Source organism: Pseudonaja textilis, chromosome 8, assembly GCF_049901715.1.
Source record: "Pseudonaja textilis isolate UNSWEBS1 chromosome 8, rPseTex1.2, whole genome shotgun sequence".
Classification (NCBI taxonomy): domain Eukaryota; kingdom Metazoa; phylum Chordata; class Lepidosauria; order Squamata; family Elapidae; genus Pseudonaja; species Pseudonaja textilis.
Genome location: NC_141997.1, coordinates 25,914,703 through 25,936,444, shown reverse-complemented (window position 1 = coordinate 25,936,444; position 21,742 = coordinate 25,914,703). Strand labels below are relative to the sequence as shown.

General features: G+C 38.4%; 1 protein-coding gene across 3 annotated transcripts in view; it reads left to right on the top strand.

Moving 5' to 3' along the window:
- The first annotated feature begins 3,278 nt into the window (after positions 1 to 3,278).
- The window catches only part of NAXD (NAD(P)HX dehydratase), a 30,264-nt gene continuing 11,800 nt past the window's right edge, over positions 3,279 to 21,742 (top strand). Inside the window, exons 1-10 of one of the 3 annotated variants that reach the window (XM_087938569.1) lie at positions 3,279 to 3,363; positions 8,094 to 8,468; positions 11,079 to 11,229; positions 12,900 to 12,945; positions 14,259 to 14,347; positions 15,557 to 15,665; positions 19,066 to 19,116; positions 19,197 to 19,301; positions 20,864 to 20,984; positions 21,547 to 21,667. In XM_087938569.1, the coding sequence (XP_087794695.1) occupies positions 3,297 to 3,363; positions 8,094 to 8,468; positions 11,079 to 11,229; positions 12,900 to 12,945; positions 14,259 to 14,347; positions 15,557 to 15,665; positions 19,066 to 19,116; positions 19,197 to 19,301; positions 20,864 to 20,984; positions 21,547 to 21,667 (1,235 nt within the window). In that variant the 5' untranslated portion in view covers positions 3,279 to 3,296. Of the gene's footprint in view, positions 6,362 to 8,093; positions 8,469 to 11,078; positions 11,230 to 12,899; positions 12,946 to 14,258; positions 14,348 to 15,556; positions 15,666 to 19,065; positions 19,117 to 19,196; positions 19,302 to 20,863; positions 20,985 to 21,546; positions 21,668 to 21,742 lie in introns of all 3 variants that reach the window. The other 2 variants (XM_026708302.2, XM_087938568.1) reach the window with 2 other exon arrangements.

Below are 21,742 nucleotides of genomic sequence, written 5' to 3'. Positions count from 1 at the left end.
TATGAACCAGGTTTATCCTATAATATCAAAAGGTTAGATCAGTAAGTTAATTCAAAGCATAATACTGTAACGGCAATATATTTCTTAATATCTCAGACAAATAAAGAAATGAGAGCCGTTCCACAAAATTCATTTGAGTCTTCTGCTTATTTATGATCTTCCAATTTATCCAGTTTCTACTAATCCAACAAAAAAAGGGGATGGTGCTTATAGTTTAAAAGCAAAGAAGGGCTTATTAATTGAATCTTCCTTTTAATGCCTCATTTACTTTTAAAAAAAAAATTCACCAGCTATATTTACAGCCAAAAGGCAGACTTTTATTGTCAAAGCTTATCTCTAGGCTGCAGTTTCATTGTTCTGTTCTGCACAAGCATGAAAAAGATTTTGACCTTCCAAGATTTTTGTCAATTACTATCATTCTTTAGTGTGTGTGTGTGTGTGTGTGTGTGTGTGTATGTGTAATATATATATATATATATATATATATATATATATATATATGTATGGATCTTTGGTTGTTCGGGTTTTCTCCCGCGTAAGATTCGAAGTATCTAGGCAACGTTTCGATGAAGTCTCATTCATCATCTTCAGGCTTCTGTCTTCGGCTCTGGGCTTCTCATCTCATCTTCTGTCTTCGGCTCTGGGCTTCTCAGACTTCATCGAAACGTTGCCTAGATACTTCGAATCTTACGCGGAGAAAACCCAAACAACCAAAGATCCACATAAAATACCCGAACCTCAGATATATATTTTTCTGAGGTTCTCGCGGGTATTTGTATGTGGATCTTTGGTTGTTTGGGTTTTCTTCCGCGTGAAATTGGGAGTATCCAGGCAATATTTCGATGAAGTCTCATTCATCATCTTCAGGCTTGTGTCTTCGGCTCTGTGCTTCTCAGATGATACTTCCAATTCTACATGGGAGAAAACCCGAATAACCAAAGATATATATATATATATATATATCTTAAGTTTTCGGTATTACATGTATGGCATTTAGCTTTGTTGGGTATTTTCCCACGTCATTGTAGTTGTGCTTTTAAAGTTGACACGTTTGGCAGAATCTCATCTGCCATCATCAGGATTCTGTATGATACAGAAGCCTGATGATGGCAGATGAGATTCTGCCGAAACGTTTAAAAGCACAACTACAATGACGTGGGAAAATACCCGAACAAAGCTAAATGCCATACACACACACACACACACACACACACACACAGGTATTCAGCTTTGTTGGGTATTTTCCCACGTCATTATAGTTGTGCTTTTAAACTATAATGACGTGGGAAAATACCCGAACAAAGCTGAATACCATTCATATAAACACCCGCGAAAACTTAACACACACACACATACACACGTGTAGGTCTTGGCATGTTCGGGTCTTTTCCTGTGTAAGATTGAGAGTATCTTGGTGACATTTCGACAAGTTTCCACTTGCCATCTTCAGGCTGGTGCTTTCGGCTTCGTGCGCTTTGCTCGCACGCACCACAAGCCAGGCAAACACCTGGACACAAACAAATCCCCCCTGATACCCCCAGCTCAAACACACCCCAACCAGGCACCCAGATGAAACCTAGCTTCCTAACAAATGATAGCCGTCCATTTACTCGGAGTCAAGCTGCACTAAAAGCCTCCAATACAGGAACACAATGTTGCCAGCCAATCAAGACACAAAAAAGCCCCAAAACAGACAGAAGATATTAGAAACACCAATCAAGCAGAACACAGCAAACTCCAAGACCAATAAACACAGACCAAGACTCCAAACCAATCAGGATGAAGAAAAAACCATTCTGGCACAGCAGTAGGCTAGCCCCAAATTTAAAACTGAAACAATTGTAAAAGTCTGACTCACAGACGAACACAATACAGAAGCCTGATGATGGCAGATGAGATTCTGCCAAAATGTTGCTACAACTTTTAAAGCACAACTATAATGACGTGGGAAAATACCCGAACAAAACTGAGTACCATATGTATGTATGTGTATATCAACTGCAGGATGAAGGCCTCTTCTGCATGTTTTCAACCTCTACCTATACATACCTACATACATGCATACATTCATGTATATTTATATATAATGTTAAAAGAGTCCTTGTGGATTTTACTCTGCTAGTTGTTGCCAACTATAGGGAGCAGTGCTCATCTCCCTTTCACCATATATATATATGTAAATATATATAATATTTCATACCATATTTTTATTATCTTGGACTAATCGGTTATCATTTTTGCATGCTCTTACAAAGTAACCTAAAACAATAACTTCCAGCCATTCCTTATCTGTTCTTTGAAGATTCTTCCTTGCCATATTATGACATTAAAGTGGCCCACAGCTTTTGCATTTTATGCTGATTATCAACAGCAAAGAAATCAAGAAATACACCATAAACAAGCATCTGTTAAATAGCAATGAAGGCCTAGAAAATATACTCATGTGCTGGGATGCTCAGGTGCTACACCTATAAAGATTAGAATCATGCAAGCAATAATTTTCCCTATGACAGTCTGTGGAAATGAAAATTGAATTTTGAATGAACAGGATAGAAAGAGATTTTACAGTTTTGAATGTTAGGGTTGCAGAAGACTCTAAGAATATTAGAGAGGGAGGGAGGGGGGGAGAGAGAGAGAGAGATTAAGAAATCAACCTAGCAACTTAATTACAATATAGGACAGTCACATGATTAAAATAACTATTAAGCTGAAATAGTTATAGTCTCATTATAAACCAGTTATTCCAGTACTGGAGGTAATTTTGCTTCACAAAAAGATTGGAATTGGAAGCAAAATTAATTGAAAATAACTTGCCCTTAAAATCTAGAGCAAAGAAATGGAGTTAGCATTAGTGAGCATAAAAAAGCTGGATTCTTTGTGAATAAAAAAATATTTTTTTTAAAAAAAGTATTTAAGCGTTTGGAGAATAGGTGATCCATTTTGGATCTTTTCCCTTTAAAAAGAAAAGAGGAGGGGCAGAGCATTCATTGTTCAAGTTAACTTACATCTGAATCAACTCACTCCTTTTTATGTTTTAACACCATATCTTTTTAAAATAAACAGCTTGGCTCGGATACAACAACAAAACAATAACAACAACAACAACAACAACAACAACAACCCTGCACCTATAGTCGCGTTGCTTTACCCCTCAACTTTCTGAGGATGTCAATCAATGAAAGAACGGGCCTACGATTGGCTTTTCCGTGTGCGGCGCTCTTGCGGAAGGAGAGGGCGGGAAGAGCCTGTGCGTTCCCATTACCGCGGCTGGGCTTTCCACCCGGAAGGGAGCGCCGATGGTTTGTGTCAGCCGCTCGCTCCTGTGGTTGGCAGGTGGTGCTGCGAGCCCCGCTTGGTGGCGAGGTAAGAAGGATCGGAGCGCAGAGGCAGCAAACTGGCGGGGGCGCGGGATAGCCGAGGAGGACCCAGTTGGCGCTTTTCTCCGCGGGAATGATTTGGGGAAGGGGCGCTTACGTAACCGTAGCATTGGCCTCGGCACTGATTATATTCTGGCTGCAATATGGCAAAGGTATGAAGCGTCTTTGGAGTGTTTATCTCACGTGCGTAACGCGTACCTTTTACGCGTCGGCTGCTGCAAAGCAAGGAGTGCATAGCACGCCAGAAACACTGTCTGTTTCCATTTAGTCACCTGGAGTCGTATAGTATGAGGTTGTCTGGACAGCTTGCATTTTCGAACTATCTACACCTCGTCTCTCTTGCTTTATAGAACACCCTTAAAAGAATGGGGGGGGGAGACGGGGGCGTGAGAAGGAAACTTGCTTTGAAACCTCGTGTTTACTCAGAAGTAAGCGCCACTGAGTTCAGTGATGATTACTCAGCAGTATGTAGACCGTGTATGGAGTGTGACAGCAGAGTATTCGGTGAGAAGTGGGTTCATTTGGGCACGTTTAAGGACAGAGTTAAAAAAAAAAAAAAGTAAATGTTCCCATTGAAGGATGAAGGCCACCCCACCATCGTTTTTTCTCTGCAAAATCACGGTGATGTTTTTACAACAACAACAATAACAACAAAAGTTCTTGGCCTTAGTCACGCTCAAAATGAAAACTTGAAGCTACAAAGTAAAACCGACCGATTTGTTTCGAGATCGCGAAAGGGCCACTCAGTAGCAATGGGGTTAAATTTACCTTGGTCTTACTTCAGGGGTGATTTTGTGTTTTTTGTGTGTGTTGCATTGAACCTTGTGCCATATGCCAGTTCTCAGATCGTGACTTGGCTTTTCAAGAGACAGCCCCGCATTTTAGACGTTTCAGCTCATTTCTAGCGCCCAGTCATTTGTGCGCGAGTAGAAGCGTTCAATGGTTAGAGAAGCCAGGTGCACCCTCTTCTCGAACTGCTTTCGGCGGAAGCGTGGCAAATTCGCCTGAGATCAATCGCTCGGTTTGCATAACACGGGGAACCAAAAGCGCGTGTATTGTTTGCGTTTGCTTGTGATGTATTCTGCGGTCTCAGCCAACGCGCTTTGTGAAACACAATTTAGGATTTGGCATGTACGCATGACTTCAGTGGAGATTTGTTCACTGAACTGCGGCTTAAGCAATTCTATCCAGTATTTTTCCAAGGAAACAGTATTTCCGTGGTGGGTCCCGATGAAAAAAGGGCTGCAAAGATAACGTGATCATTTGGACTTTGGTTGAAAACCCGCTTTTATTAGGAAAACTATAATCTATCTAAATGGCGTGTGTTTTCTTTTGGAGCGGTTCGACCTTGTTTGAGGCACGTTAGTATCTGTATTGTTTCCTTTTATTCTGAAGCCGCACATGCACGCCTCTTTTATTTGCAGAAGGGAAGTCTGCTTTATGGAGTGCTGCGGGCTTCTTAGTGGATCGGAGAGGTCTGAAATTCCATATTCTCCCTTACCGCCGTAGGCTTTAGATTCGTCGGTCGGGACCGGACCCCGAGGAGCCGCCCTGTTTGGGGGGATGGAGGAGTGGAGAGGGGCGAGGTCTCGCGCGAGGCGCATTGTCTTCGCCCCCTCCCTCTCCGCGGTTGAAGTTGTGAAGCCCCGAGTCTCCGCCGCTTTGTGCGTGAACTTGGTGACTGATTGACTGGTGTGCGCGCACGGAGGGGAGGGGGACCGAGTGCAATGCGCGGTGACGCCGGGCTGGCTGGGGCCCTCCGGAGCGGGGAAGGAAGAGGAGGAGGAAGAGGCCGGCTCAGAGCTTCTCCTCGGCGCCGAGCTCATACCGCCACCGTCGCCGGGCCATCCCCGAAACCGCCGGGCAAGTGAGGCGATGAACCGCCAATCGGCCCTCCAAGTGCCGCCACCGCCGCTGCTCCCGAGCTCCCGCAGCCCGAGGCGAGGGAGCGGCCACCGCATCGGCGGCTGAAAGGCCAGGCCTGCGCCAGCCGCCTCCAACCGAAGCCGCGACGGCGGGGTCCGGCTGCAGCCCGGCGGCGTGGGGAAAGTTCTGCTCGGGGCCGAACGGGCGGGGGCGGGGGCGGCCGCGGAGGGATGAGGAGGGGGCCCGGCGCAACGCCGGGGTCTCTGCCGCCGCCGCCGGCAAGGCGCGCAGAGGGTGGAGTGGCCGGGCGGCGCGGTGGGCGTTGATTCCCCCCTCTCGCTCGCGGTCCCCGCCGCCCCCTCCCACTCCCCCGCCCGTTCCTCTGCCGGCCGGCCGCGCTCCTCGCCTCCCTGCCCGGGCGGGCGCGGCCATTGCGGCCCCCGGCTGGGCTGGCAGGAGGATGATCACCAACACGCGGGGCTTTCTTTGGTCGGACCTGGAGACGCGGGCGCTGCTGGAGATCTGGGGGGAGGCGGACGTGCAGAGCGCGCTGGACGGCAACTTTCGCAACAGCCATGTGTACCGGGACGTGGCCTGCCGCCTGGCCGAGCTGGGCTTTGAACGCACCCCGGAGCAGTGCCGCATCCGCATCAAGGGCCTCAAGCGCCAGTACTACCAGGCCCGCGAGGGACTCAAGAAGAACGGGCACGCCCGCAAGATCTGCAAATACTACGAAGAGATGCACCGCATTCTCAGCTGCAGGCAAGGCGGGCACGGCCTCGATGGGCACGGAGTGGCCGAGCGGCCCCTGACTCCCGCGGAGATGATGGTGGCGGCGGCGGCGGCCGGAGACGAAAGCCACCACCAGCCCGCCATGGTGCTCGCCGCGCCCCCTTCCGCCAGACAGAGCGGCCTCCGGAACAGCCGCCAGGCGGACGCGGAGGAGCAGGACGACGACGACGACGATGACGATAAGGAGGAAGACGAGGATGGTGGCGAGCTGGAGTCTTCCCCGCCGGACAACTTCCAGGACGATTCGGGCGAGTGCTCTTCTTACGCCGACCACGCCATCAAAGTGGAATGTCCCCCCTTCGCCATCCCGCTCCCACCTGCTGAAAGTGAGTTACTATGCTAACTAAAAAGGAGGGGAGAGGGAGGGAGAAGGATCTATCTTTGACTGGTACATTTATATTTACAGCGGGGCCTGGTTGGTTGTAGGTGAGATGCTTCTCCTACCTTAGTTAAGGTCTTGCACCTCACTCTTGTGTTTGCAACCTGGAGACTGAGGCTGCAATCTTTTGCTGCTTGCCCAGAAACATGTATAAATGGTATGTGTATGTACAGCTTATATATACACAGTAGATGGGCATATACAGGTCATGGTGGATTTCCATTTAGAGCAGTGTTAATCAAACCTTGCAACTTTCAAACGGTAGAGTTAATGCTGGCTGGGAATTCTGAGAGTTAAAATCCACAAATCTTAAAAATTGGCATGGATTAGAGAAAGCTCTGTTGTGCTCTGTGAGGTTGGCTTAAAAGTGAACATGCCAAAGATTGCATGCCATAAACACATTTTCTCTGGTATGTTCTCAATCCTACCTTTGTCTATCAGAGATGTTAAGAAAAAGGCTCAGTACAGCTGTCACCTTTCTCTCAAGTTCTTGATTAAATTAGCATTTCCAAGCTGTCCCAAATGAGTCGGATTTCTATCCCCTCCATCACATTGAGAAGAGGTAGTATATATGGTGCAATATGTTGAAGAAATCTGGTCTAAAAGAAGATAAGAGCCTTACCTAATCACACAACTTAGAGCGTGAATCATTCAGATAATCCTCCCTTTTTTTTCATTGAAAATATTTTAATTACCCTCCTACATACAGAGGCTGGTTAACATTAGTAAATGTTAGTAAATTTCATTTGTTATAATAACTGCACTTTATTTTAAATGAATCCCAATTAACCATATAAGTGCTTCATTTAACTTAACCAGAAAGAATCCTTGTCCTGTATATGCCAACTGCATATTTAAATGTTACCCAGGAACAGCAGGGAGTCAAAAAAATGATGTAACACCTTGGAAATATCTGTCTTGAATTCTCTAAACAATACACTTCATATTCATTTATCCATGAAGAAATCTGACATGTCTTGGGATCTCAGTGAACTTTTGGTCCATTTATTTTATTGAAAGATGGAAAATCCACAATATAAAAGCATGCTCTTTATCTTCAGTTTTAATAACCATTTACCCCTCAGGCTAATTTTTGATAGGCCTTTTACACAAAGTCTGTGTAAAAGGAACAGTATTATATATTTATTAATGCTATTTTCTGCAAATATTTTTAGAAAATTATTCATAGAAAGCAACAGTGGTGTTTTACCCTGTGTTTTTTATTTTACCTAATTCTCGGTTCATAAAGTGACATGCTTAAGTCTAATAGTTCACGCAATTTTTTTACACAGAAGTTATATCCAAGACAAAGTGTATAGTTACATTCCTTGTAATATATTTGTAAAAGCAGGAAATAAGCTGATGATAATCATTTGCAGTGGAAGAGTTGTGTTGTAAACCACCTGCATTGTGATTAAAATAAGCACATACATTTTTTAGAGATTTTGCCTCAAAATCAGAACATGCTTATAGAATCTGAAAGCCTGATGGATTAAAGGGGTAATATTTTATGAACTGCACTCAGTTAATTTCTATGAGGAATACATTAGAGTAGACTATAGTCCACAAGGTATTATACTGTAATGAATATTTACTAGAATAGTACATAGATGAATATGAAATTTTAGGGACACTATTACTTCTAGTCTTTATTAAAATTAGCTTGCTTTTATTTTTAGGTTTTAAACAAATTAATGCTCACACCAATGCACCACCATTATTATCTCAGGCTAAAAGATCAAAAAAGCGACATGCAAATTTAACACTGGACAAAATGATGGAAAAGTTTTTGCAACAAAGTATGGATACTGAAGAGAAGTTTTATAAATATGAAGAACAACGACTTAAAATTGAAGACAAACGACGTGAAGCAGAACATGCCAGGGAGCTCCAGATGTTGCAGATGTTGGGACAGATGTTAGCAGGAATTTCTTCCACAGTATCACAAAGGTCCCAGTTTATACCAAGTAATCCTTCACAAAGATCAAATCACCGATCGTATGGAGAAAATTTTAACTATAATTCTATGACAGCAACATTATCTCCACCCATAGGTACTTCATTCTCTTGCGTTCATGATACATGGATCTACAGTACTAATTTAAGTTTTGTGCACATAGTTGTGCATCTTTCTAAAAATCAGTGAATTGATTGGTATTCTGAGGTTTGTTTAAAAAATGAATCATAATAAAAATGTTTCTATAAGCATGGAATTTATTTAAAATAATTTAACGTATCTTCATTAGAATCAAAATTAAAAATAACTTAAAAACTACAAGCATACTGTATAAGTAATTACAGAATGCTTAAAACTTATAAAAAAAAACATGGCTTATAGCAGACAGAAGGGTTTCATCAACCCTTTCTAATACTAGATGGGAGAAGAATGTTTTTTGTTGCTAAACAGCAATGCCTGGCAATAACAGCCAGTAGCACTACTTCCTTTTACTACATTTCTTTCACTAATCTTCCCCAGTTCTGCCTCCCCCAAATATCCTATTCTTCATTTGAGGGCTTTGCGACTTCATTAAGCATTAAAATCTTTTACATTAATTGTTTCTTATAAACTATTAGCACTGATTCTCAGAATTTGCCTTAGCAAATTTGATGATCTTCCAGCAATACATGATAATTAGTGCTGGAAGAATTGCACAGTTATGTAGGTAACTGTAAAAGCATTTCCTGGTTACTAAATTTAGATTATAAAACAGCTGTTAAGATGCCCCTAAAGCTGCTTTCATGCACAGTAGGTTTTGCATAGTTGCACGGTAATGCAGTGAACGAAGGAAGGGGAATAAGGAATTTGTAGCCTGCAGTGTCAGGGATTTCTTCCCCACCACCACCAGCGCATTCGCTGTGGGACCTTCACAGGGTTTGCTGGAGATTAAACTGAGGAAACGTGAAAAGGATGCTTGCAAATCCTGTTGTATTTAGTTGTTACCCTTGGAAATTGTGCATGTTAGGATATGCTTAATATTTCCACCCATAGAGGTCTAGAAGATTTTTGACAGTGCACAACCTGCTATGGAACAGAATTTGAAAACTGGTTTTAAAACAACTCTCATAGCTCACTGTGCCGATGTTCTTCAGGACTAGAGGTAACTGCAACTGAATCCAGCTCTATGTATTTGATATAAATCAGTTTTGAGCCTCCATTAATTGTGGAGTTTTTGTTGTTCTCCGATTTTGGTTGTTTGCTTGCAGATGTTTCAGTACCTTGATACTAGGTAATATCAGTGTGAGTCAATGTGGGCTTTACTTGCTATTTATATACAGTTACTTGCCCTGCCAGTTTTGATGGGGTAAACAGGGAACAAACCCCACATTTGCACTGATGATGCTACCTAGTTGGGTACTGAAATGTCTGTATGGAAACAATCAAACTTAGAGGACTCTGCAGTTCAGTCCTATGTATATATATATGAAACTCTGAGTCTTAATGGAGGTTTCTCTCTCACACACACACATACACACACACACACACACATATATATATGTATGTATATATGTATATATATTAGTGAAGCCTCCATTAAGATTCAGAGTTTCATTCTGAACTTGTAGAATCTCTTATGATTGGTTAGTAAGCTTCATTGTACAAGTACAATGTAAAAATAATACTAGTGTGATTAAGATACTGGCCTAGAAACTAGGCTTCTAGTCCTGCCTTAGGCATGAAAGCCAGTTGGATGACTTTGGGCCAGTTGTTCTCTCAACCCAGGTCACTTCAAGATTCACTAATTCACATGTGTACCACACCATCATTACTTATTCAATACAAGGAAAGTTAACATGATTTGTGAGTTTAACCATTGAATTAGCATCTACCTCTTGGCATTTTTTTCATTCTTAAGCAATATATTTTTAGTCAGTTGTAGCATTGTCTCTTTGCAGTCTCATGCATAAGATAGAAGTCAGTATATACTGTACATCTGGTTAGCCTGGGTTCTCTGGAGTGACAGGACTATTTCAGGTAGTTGGCATGCAACAAGTAAAACTTGACTTAAAAAAATGATTTATGTAAAATCAGCTGCCTGGAGCTACTTATAAGAGAACTTTTAGGTTACAGTTAAGACATCTCCATTTTTTCTCGTTAGCATTTCCTACCAATATATTCATACTACATCTTAAAAATCATTAATAGACAAGTTAAAAAAACAAACGGGAACTTGATTGTTCAACATGAAATATTTAGATCAATATGTTTAGAGTGTGCAAGACATTTTGCACACTTCTGTTTCATAGTGAGTGAAATATCTCAGGATAAAATATAGGTCTTTTCTTAAGAGATTTGTGGTACTTCCAAGTATGTCTGAACATACCTAAGTAAGGAATTGGGAAACTGATGCCTAGATGTGGAAGACTAAAATAATTGATTGCAAACTAGAAATGTTTTTATATCTGTTAGAAGGTTGGTGATTTGGGGGTGGGTGGGGGGAAATACGTGTGGTTTATTCAGACTGATAAACAAAAACACACATGGTATACTGCTGTTTATGAATAAGATTATGTGGAATTTGGGTTGTTAAAATATGTTTACAACATAAATACGTTTAACACAGCAATTTCTTTAGAAACAAATTCTGATCTATGAATACAGATAACCTACTATCTTAAAAGTTTATATTTGTAATATTTATTTAAATGTCCTTATTTTTTTCCAGTTATAGAGAGATCTTTTTCAGTTCACAAAACACATTCTGTAAAGGAAATGGAAAATATATTTCAATTGGTGAGAAATGTTATTCCACCTTTAACTGCCAAAAAACATAAAGGCCAAGATGGACGAATAGGAATTGTTGGAGGATGCCAAGAGTAAGTTAAATAAAAATGTACAAATATGTATTGGTACTATTCTATCTCAGACATTATGTTTATCTTTGTTTTTACTTGTATCTCTTTCATACCAATTATTTTACCATTTTTAGTTATTTGCCATTTCCACAAAAAAGTAATTATTTTTCAATTTTTTTTCTTGCATGGAAGTAGTTGTCTTCAAATAAATCAATAGATATTGCTAATACATACCTGGGGGCATAGATAAGATGTTAATCATCAATTAAGGTATCATAGCAAATTCATGCTTTAGCCTTTAGAGGTGTATCAAAGGCACCTTTCGTGTGTTCCAAATATACAGTAGATATTACTGTCAGGGTTATCTGAGAGAAGGTCTCTTGCCAGTCACATCTACCCGACCCACTAGAGCAGGGAGGCAGGGGATGTTGCGGGTCCCATCCCTGAGGGAGATACACCTGGTAGGACCCAGAAGAACGGCCTTCTCCATGGTGGCTCCCTCTGGAATATCATTCCCCAGAGATTAGAATGGCGCCCACTCTAGCATTCTTTCGGAAGGCACTGAAGACCTGGTTTTGCCAGCGGGCCTGGGGAAACCAGAGTGGGATGGAGCCCATCAAGTGGCTCGTGTGATCTGCTGTCATCGGGATAGGGGGTGGAGTTGGTTTCTCTCCCTCCCTCCCCCCCATTTTGTTCTATTATTCTTTATTAATTTATTTGATTCTTTTTGTTATTTTTTATTTTTTATTTTAAATATGGTTTTACATTGTGTAAGCCACCTCGAGTCACCATGGGCGAATATAATATAATAAATTAATAAATTATAATAAATTAAATAAATATGTTGCAAATGTAGCTTGATTCTAACTAGAAAGGTTACTGCTTTAATGGAATGTTGCATTTTGGTCTGGAGAAAATGATAGAAAGGAAAAAATACATTGGCCTGATCGCTGCCGTATTTCTGCACTGTTGGAATATGACTCATTTTATCATTAGAAAATTAGAGTGATAGTTTTGATAATGGCTGTTTTTAGTCTGTAAGTGATGATTTTCACTGTTCATTAAAAGAAATATTGGAACACAAACAAAATAGAGCGATAAATGTGTATTCTATTTATAATTAATACAATGTTAGCCTATTAAATCAGTGAAAGCTTCTGTTTGGATCTTTAAGAGTCATCATCTGACTGCAATTCCACAATTTATTATGTAAATTAGTATCTAATAAAAAGCAATACTGTTAAGGAAGAAAACGCAGAAATGATAGCACCAACAAGTGAAAAGTATTATGAAATATTAAAATTTACTTAAAAATAGTTTAAAATTGTATGGTAAATGAACTTTTATTAATTTCTATTTTGTGTGTATATTCACTAAAAGTATATGATAATCAGTCATTTAGGGTGCTTTTGTCACATTCTACATCTGAAGTTCAAAGTGAATATAACTCATTGAAGTCAGAATAACTATATTGTACAATGTTAATAGTTGTGTGAAAAGGCAATGCAGTGTTAGATTTACTATATTTGACAAAAGTGTTATGTCAAGAAAATATCAGTAAAACTATATTGATAAAATGATGTGATGTTTCTGCTTTAATATATCACATAAACACATTGTGGTACAAGTACATCAGTCACAATTTTTAACAAAATATATATTTCCTGGGTTGTTTTTTTTTCCATATGCAGGTATACAGGGGCACCATATTTTGCTGCAATTTCTGCTCTCAAAGTGGTATGTTTCTTCTTACCTTTGCGTGGAGGACAATGAAAGATAATGTTCTTTATTCCACAGAGTTAAACACGCATTTCAACTGTTTAAAAAAGTGTGCTGAACTCTGTTCCCAATAATAGACAAAAATGTTAGTTTTGTATTGGTTAAATGTCTTAATTTATTCAGCAAACTGAGATTTTAGTGTGTTGATAGTAACTATGTAGGTCATTGCATCTATAAATTTTTATATCCATTTGGATCATCAGATGTAGATGTTGGTTACGTAGTGTGTACAATGGTATGGGAAATTTTGGAAATAGTAGTTACTAAAGCTGCTAATTAATCATGAATGAAGCTTGAATTTCTTGATGGATTGGGGAATTTAATTTATTCAAGGTGGACTGGATATTCTAACCTGTTGTGTTCCAAATTTGAATTCTTTGTGATGTTCTGGTCCACTTGTTACTTAAGAAATTTGGCAAGTGGTCCTGGGGCACTATGTCAAGAAGAAGAAGAAAGCTTCTGACATTTATATAAAACTCCATGCACAGGAAGGGGATAAGTATTGGGTTTAGTTATCAATTAAATCAGAACAGTCATATAATTGGACCATTAAGTTGGTCCATAATTGAATGCTTGACTTACAACTGTTCATTTAGTGACCATTCAAAAGTTACAATGGCATTGAAAAAAGTGACCTATGACTGTTTTTCTCACAATTATAACTATTGCAGCAGTCCATTGTCACATGATAAAAATTCAAATGCTTGGGAACTGACATGACATTAGTGGTTTTCTGGGGCTACGTGATCAACTTTTCCAACCTTCTGACAAGCAAAGTCAATGGGGAAGCCAGATTTATTTAACAATGTGTTACTAATTTAACAACTGCAGTAATTCACTTAACTGTAGCAAGAGAAGTTATAAAATGGGGCAAAATTAACAATACAAATTTTGGGCTCAATTGTGCTCATAATTTGAGGACCACCTTATTTATAACAAGTTAGTTCAGGGGGTGTATTTCATTTTTTTAATTGGCTGCATTGCAAACTTCATAGGGCAAAACTGCTCTTGTTTATATTCTTTTATTATTAATAAAGTAAGGGAGTTTGAAGTATTGGCTTTTAAATATAGAAAATATGTTTATTTCTAATCCAGAAAAGGTTTTTTTAATTAAAATTAGTGAGATTTACTTCTTTTATTTAAGATTGGGGAATAGAAAGGAAAGAGAAACCTGAGAATATTGAATTTCAGCATGAAATCAAGAGATAAAAAATGTAATTTTGAGAAATGTTAAATGTTATTAATGATCGCAAATGTGTTCATTCTTTTAGGGGGCAGACCTATCCCATGTATTTTGTACCAAAGATGCAGCAACTGTAATAAAATCTTACAGTCCAGAGCTTATAGTTCATCCAGTTCTGTAAGTATTCTGTCCTTCCTTGGATATGAAAAAAAGTACATACTTAGCCAGCTGCTATATAACTCAGGGTCTTAACTGAAAAAAGTTAATTCCAACTCATAATTTTTAGTGACATGTTCGTATCATCATACCAGCATCTTGTCTAAAGAGCTTTAGGTTGGTGAGATGAAATCAGTATGCCTAGAATTAACAGAGTAATATTCAAAATTATTTAAGTGTCACATGCATTTCTTCATTTTTAACAACAAGTAAGTTTTATCTTGCTGAAACTAGGATCATTTCAGAAAATTATATTGAGATATCTTTTTCTCCCCTTTCACATAGTTTCTTAAAGGCGTGTAGCTGTTTAATTGCTTCAAAAACTAGAGGTTGCTCTTTGAAGTCACTTAAAACAGTGTTCTCAAACTTGACAATTTTAAAATGTATAGACCAACTCCCAGAATTTCCCAGTTGCACTGGTTGGTTGGGGAATTATAGAAGTTGATCCACACGTCTTAGAGAAACTCTGTATTAAACCCTGCAAAATGGTACCCAAAACAGGGTAACCCTTTTCTCCCACAGACAGTGATACTCAATATACAAGCCCAGCACTACTTGGATTTTTGTTCAGGCTGAGTTCAAACTGTAAGTCAGGCACACACACACACACACACACACACACTTTCTGTTAAAGCAAAATGTAGTGCTTTAACAAATTTTCAGAAATTCTTGTATAGCTAAATGCATGTGCCTTACATTGTAAATATTATATGAGCTAGGAGGTTAATTGTATGGAATGCGTAAAAACTAAGAAAGACAGATTGTCACTCAGATAACCAGTTCCTTGTTGTGAAGGACATGATAGGTAATAACCAGCACTTTAAATTGTGAAACGTACTGTGAAGGGTTCAGTTTTCATGCAAAAGTCAAAACTGTTAACCAGAATATAGTTCTTTACAAGTGTAATATTGGGAGAGGCTCTTATGAGATACCTACCCCCAGCTCTCTTGTTCTGTTGCAATGCATCATGCTTCTTCCATAGGAGTAAATTGATACCGCATTTCTTTTTCAGAAGTACTGGATGTTAACATTTTTAATGATATGAATGTGATGATCTATGTTTTAAGGAACATTTCTATAATGTTCCTAGTAGATGCATAGAAAGGAAAATGGTATAGTGCTAAACTGGAAGATTGTGGTTTTTTTAATTTGTTTGCTGTTTCTTTTTAGTGACAGCCCTGATGCTGTGCGTGAGGTAGAAAGCTGGTTGCCACGACTTCACTCAGTTGTCATTGGGCCAGGTTTGGGAAGAGATGATTTATTACTTGAACATGCCAAGGTAACCTGGATTTCTTAAAGTGTTACTGGTACATTGCCTAGATGTTATTATTATTTTTTAAAAAGAGTGTCAGCTTTATTATTATTTATTTCAAATATTTTATGCTATTTCAGAAATTTAACCAATGTTGCATGGCTTGTAAGTTATAAAAGCAGAATAATTGAAATAGAAATTGTTAAAAAAATCCTGTTTATTTGTGGCTTCTGCAAGCAAGTTCAAAAAGTTGCTACAGATGATTGAAACTCAGGCATTGGCTAATTTCTGGCATTCATAATTAATGGTTTCTATAAAATATACATGACATTTATATTTCCTCAGCCTATATACCCATGTGCAAGGTATGGTGTTAAGTATTTATTTCGAATGTATTTTTCTTGTTGCACTGACTTTTGTTGGGAAAGAATGAATGCCAAAATAAAGGTTGCCTCCCCATAGGGGTACATTTAATAAACTTAGTAACACTTGTTGCTTAATATTGTGAATGTCTATATCATGGTACTACAAGAATTGCAACATGTGGAAAGTGGCTTTATTGGGTATTGTTGTAGAAGAACTCAAAGGTTCTTTTTTCTTTAAAAGGCAACTGGATTGTTTTTTCTTTGAAGAAAAAGAAAAAAAACATTTTACTTCTCAGCCAAGAAGCTTCATCAGTTCTGATGACAGGGCGGGGGTGGGGGTAATGGAAGGATAAGTATTGACAGTTGAGATTGGATGGAAGAATAGGTTCTGATAGGATGTGGGTGGGGGGGAGATAGAATTGTATTTCTTTGCCGTCATCTGATCTTTAGCTCTCTCCAAAAGCTATTGAGGCTCCTTGGGGAATTATCTATGCCCTCAGGGTTACCTGAATCAGGGTACAATGGGTTGTGGAATCTTCTTGGAAGTGGCGCAAGGGCTGTGTCGTATATTGGAGATAGGTGGTATCTTATTCCTCCTCCTCTGTTGAGGGAGGGATATTCAGTTCTAACATAGATGGCTTCTTTTACCCCTCTTTCAAACTAATGGTCTCTATCCAAAATGTGGAGTTTGCTGTCTTCAGACATCGTTGTCTTTCAAATGCAGTTGGATCCCTGAATCTTGTCATGATGGCTTTAATTTCCTATGTTGTGCCATGTGCTTGTGAAGTGGCTGTTTTGTTTCACCAATGTACAAGTCTGCATGCGTCTCACTGCACTGTATTGCCTATAGCACATTACTCAGTTTGTATTGGGATGTTTGATCCTCGGGACATACACGCTTGTGCCTTAGTGTATTCTTGGGTTTAAAGTGTGCATGTATGTTGTGTTGGTAGAGAGTCCTCCTGAGCTTTTCTTGAAAGGAGAAAAAATTCCCATGTTATATGTTTTACTAAGGACTTAGGTCACTCTTAGGTCACTCTTTTAAGACAATAAAGTCTACATAACCCCCCAAGTGGTCTCAACAGTTCTAAGAGAGTGTTAACAACCAGGTGGTTGCAAAGAAATACTATACTTCCATTCCCTCCTCCCCTGCGATCAGAACTGATGACGTTTCTTAGATGAAAAGCTTCTTCCTCAAGGAAAAAACAGCCCAGCTGCCTTTTGAAGAAAAAAAGGACCCTTTTTTTTTTTGAAGAAAAAAAACTCTGTCAAGGATCTTGGAGTACTCATCTCTAATGATCTAAGTGCTAGAGCCCACTGTAACTACATAGCCAAAAAGGCATTAAGAGTTGTTAACCTAATCTTACGTAGCTTTTTCTCTGGTAATATTACATTACTAACTAGAGCATACAAAACATTTGCTAGACTAATAGTCGAATACAGCTCATCAGTCTGGAACCTACTTTACGTATCTGATATTAACACAGTTGAGAAAGTCCAGAAATATTTCACAAGAAGAGTTCTCCACTCCTCTGCTCGTTGCAGAATACCTTATGCCACCAGACTTGAAATTCTAGACCTAAAAAACCTAGAACTACTCCGCCTTCGGTCCGATCTAAGTATAGTATATAAAATCATACATTGCAATGTCCTACCTGTCAATGAATACTTTAGCTTCAACCATAACAATACAAGAGCAAACAGATACAAACTCAAGGTTAATTGCACCAAACTTGATTGCAGGAAATACGAATTCAGCAACAGAGAGTGCTCAGTGTCTGGAATACTCTACCTGACTCTGTGGTTTCTTCCCCAAACCCCAAAAACTTCAATCTTAGACTTTCTACTATTGACCTCACTCCTTTCCTAAGAGGTCTATAAGGGCATGCATAAGCGCACCAACATGCCTACCGTCCGTGTCCTATTGTTTCTTCTATTTTTCTTATATGTATTCATGTATTCATAACTATGTTTTTACTTATACCTATTATCTTGTAAGCAATTGACAAACCAAATAAAATAAAGTAAAAAAAGTTCTTATTCAACAATTCCCAATAAAGCCACTTTCTTCAGTGCAAGAACTCGTAATAGTTACTAGGTCAGACACGCAGGCAGAAGAGTAGCAGAGCGTATCCATGATCACCAATAAGCATCCTATTTACACATATTCAAGAGATAATAAAACTAAGAAGGAAACAAGACCAGAACACATCCCCTTCAGCAGCCAACATCTAGGCAATCATGGATTAACACCAGGCAAGTGATCAAGCAGCAAACAATACTCTAATCAAGGAACTACCAAGAAAAAATAACACCCTCACCAAAATATATTATTGGTAGTAAAAAGAGATATTTAGAATATGGAGATTGATACAAAATAACTCATTAAAATAGTGAATAATTAAAGAGAAAAACTGTATATTGAGGTTAAATTTTATAATATTGTTAAATGTATTAAATATGGAAATACTGTCATATTTGTTTTAAAATGTAAGACACCTAGGCATCACATTGTTCATGCAATGCTGTTTGTAGTTAAGAAAAATAAAAAAACTCTTTTAAAAAAATTGGCAGGGAATTCTCCTGTATATAAAGTCCCAACACTAATGATGATACTTGGGTAATGAATCACATATGTATTCTCTTCTAATGAATGAGATTATTATAGTTAAATATTTACAGTTTGCTTTTATCTTAAAAAGCTATTTGTATTAGCTTTGCATGCATTTTTAATATGTGCTTTTAAATGTGTGAGAAGTCTTCAATAGATTCACTAAATGGAAGTGTGAAAAATATATGTGAATATATTTTTGGTGAAAATATTATGGAAGAGAAAGAGAAAAATGGCAAGAGTAATAAACGTGATATATAGCATATGGTATGCTTTTTAGAAGAGGTGTTTTATTATTTGGAATGGTTTGAGTTTTACTCTGTTTCATTTAAAATGTTGAAGTTGCCTTTTATTTAAAATGTATTACTTTTTGCAAAAGGAGAAAAATAATTGCATTTTCCATCCAATGTTACATTTAATTTAAAGTTTTGATTTTTTTTTTTTCAAATAGGGCATTATAGAAAAATCCAAGGTCAAAGGAATTCCTATTGTAATTGATGCTGTAAGTATGATAATTTTATTAATTTGCTTAATAATAATTTGTACCTGTCATTAAATGTTTCCTCTTATTGTCCCGTGCAGGATGGTTTATGGCTCATTGCCCAACAGCCTTCTCTCATTCAGGGTTATCCTCGAGCTATTCTTACCCCAAATGCTATGGAATTTAGCAGACTCTATGAAGCAATGGTGAGTCCATACAGTTCTTAATTATATTTCCATAAGGGAAGGTACCCCAAATCCAAATTACATTTAATATTACTAATGTAGAATTTCAATAATTAATCAAATAGGCTGTGTGACTTTAGCCCAGTTTAGGCTTTTAAAAGTATAAATTTCTAGGCCGTCAACCAGGTTAGGGGACAAGTACTATAATATACTATAATGACACGCAGAGAATAATGCAGTTATCAGTACATTAAATCTCAAGATTGCTGCTTTATTTAATAAGGCTGCCCACCTTAACATATGTAACTTATGTATGGGGTCTATGTTGTGAACGTTGAAAAGGCAACTTTTCACAAAGTCCATAGAAGTTACATTTGTAGTTATTTGTTTACTTACAGATATCTACAGCCCCTACATATGTATGGTCCTTGTTTAGTGACCATAATCGGGATGGGCAGATCTCTTGTGAAGTAAAGCTGACACTAAGTGGGAAATCGTGTCCATGACTGCTTTCCTTTTTCCCATTCCTTTTCCCATTCTCCTGCCCTTTGAAGCATTCATCTGGGCATTGGATAATTAGCAAGAAGGGAATTCGTGTTTATATTTAAATTTATTGAAAAAGAAGGAATTAAAAGAGAGTAAGCAGGCACACAATTGAGAATACACATTGGAAGAAATGCAGTGGTACAAGCAGCCCTGAGCACAGTTTGCAAACAGCCTATATATGCCTTATTGTGTGCCTTCTTATCCTCTTGTAATCATTTACTCTCCAATATCTCAGTTCTGCAAGGAGAAAAAAAAACAAAAAACGAGGTCAAGCATAGGACAATAGTGTGCTGATTATAATGATGATCACAATCTGAGGAATGCTGTTCAGTCATAAATGTGGTCATTGGTTGTAAAGTTGTTTTTTCAGCACCATTGTGATTTTGAACAGTAACTGAATGAGGCAGTAAAGGAAAACTAATTGTAGAGTCAATAGATCACAAATCTAGCTGGCTAGGCTAAGTTTGAGTTCGAGAAGAATTGAGACAAGATGCCTCCACGCACCTACCTCATTCTGTGCAGTAGAAAAAAAATAAAAAAACTAAGTTACCATCCATCTTCAAGTAATTTGGTCAATCTTCTAGTACTTCTTCATACTTTTCTACATGATGAATAGCATTATCTCATCAAGGTCAAATGCAACTCTTGTTTGAGAGAATGACTTTATGTTTTGAAATCATTGTTTGTATCATTACACTTCATTATAGTGTTTATTTTAAGATTACATGAGTTAATATCTTCCAAAACAAATCCTTCTAAGTTCTGGGACTTGCGTTAAGTGGATTTTTTGTACTTTTATATATCTCCATTTTTGCACAAATAAGTGCAAATTGCTTGTGACCAAATCAAATGAGACATAGTAAGACTTGTTACAAATATGGCAACATCTCTTGTATGGCTGATGGAGACTGCAGTTGAGCAGGTAGCTAACATTTCATAACAGAAAAATTTAAAAATAGTATGAATGAATGTTAACCATTTTCCTTATTACTTACTGCAATTAATCCTGTATGATTTCCCCCTTTGCTCTTCTCTAGCTTAGAGATCCTGTAGATAACAATGATTATCATGGCTGTCTGTTAAGGCTCAGCCAAGCCTTGGGGAATTTGACAATTGTCCAGAAAGGCGAACGAGACCTCATTTCAGATGGAGAAAAAGGTATATGAAACCCAGATCAAATTTTTTTTCTAAATGTAAACATTATTTTTCTATATGGGTAGATGCTATGGGAAATGAAAACAAAATGAAGGTGCATGCATGTAATATATCAAAAATAAAGAAGGGAATACTAGCATTTTTTTGCTAGTCATTGGTCAAAACTTGACTACTGTGCTATAGTAAAAAATGTCACCATTCAAACATTAGCACCATATTTTATGATTTTAAAATATAGATACATTAGCCATCAGAGCTGTTTGAAAATTTATAGCAAAATTATTAAATAAAAATTGTTGTCGCTAGAGAGGTTCTTGTCTTAAACCGTTGAGGTTAATGCAATAATGCAAAAATAAAAATATAACAGTGTTTAAATATTAATCTTATAAAATACCAGTTTCTTTTAATGATTTAGTTAAATTCAGCTCTGGTCATACTTTCAAAATGAACTTTGTAAGTAAAGAATATAATGCCTGCTACATTTCACATCTACATTTTTTTCAGTTCTCCCACAGCTCTGTTCGGTAAGGATTGAGTATTTTCTTTTCATTTTTTTGTGTTACAGTGCTTGTATGTAGCCATGAAGGAAGCAGCAGGAGGTGTGGGGGACAAGGAGACATCCTCTCTGGGTCCCTAGGAGTCCTAGCACACTGGGCCTTTCTTGCAGGACCAGAAAAAACAAATGGGTAAGCCATGTCATGCATTCTGATCAGCTTCTGTTGAAGGTACTTTATCGCAGGGGTATCAAACTCAAGGTCCGG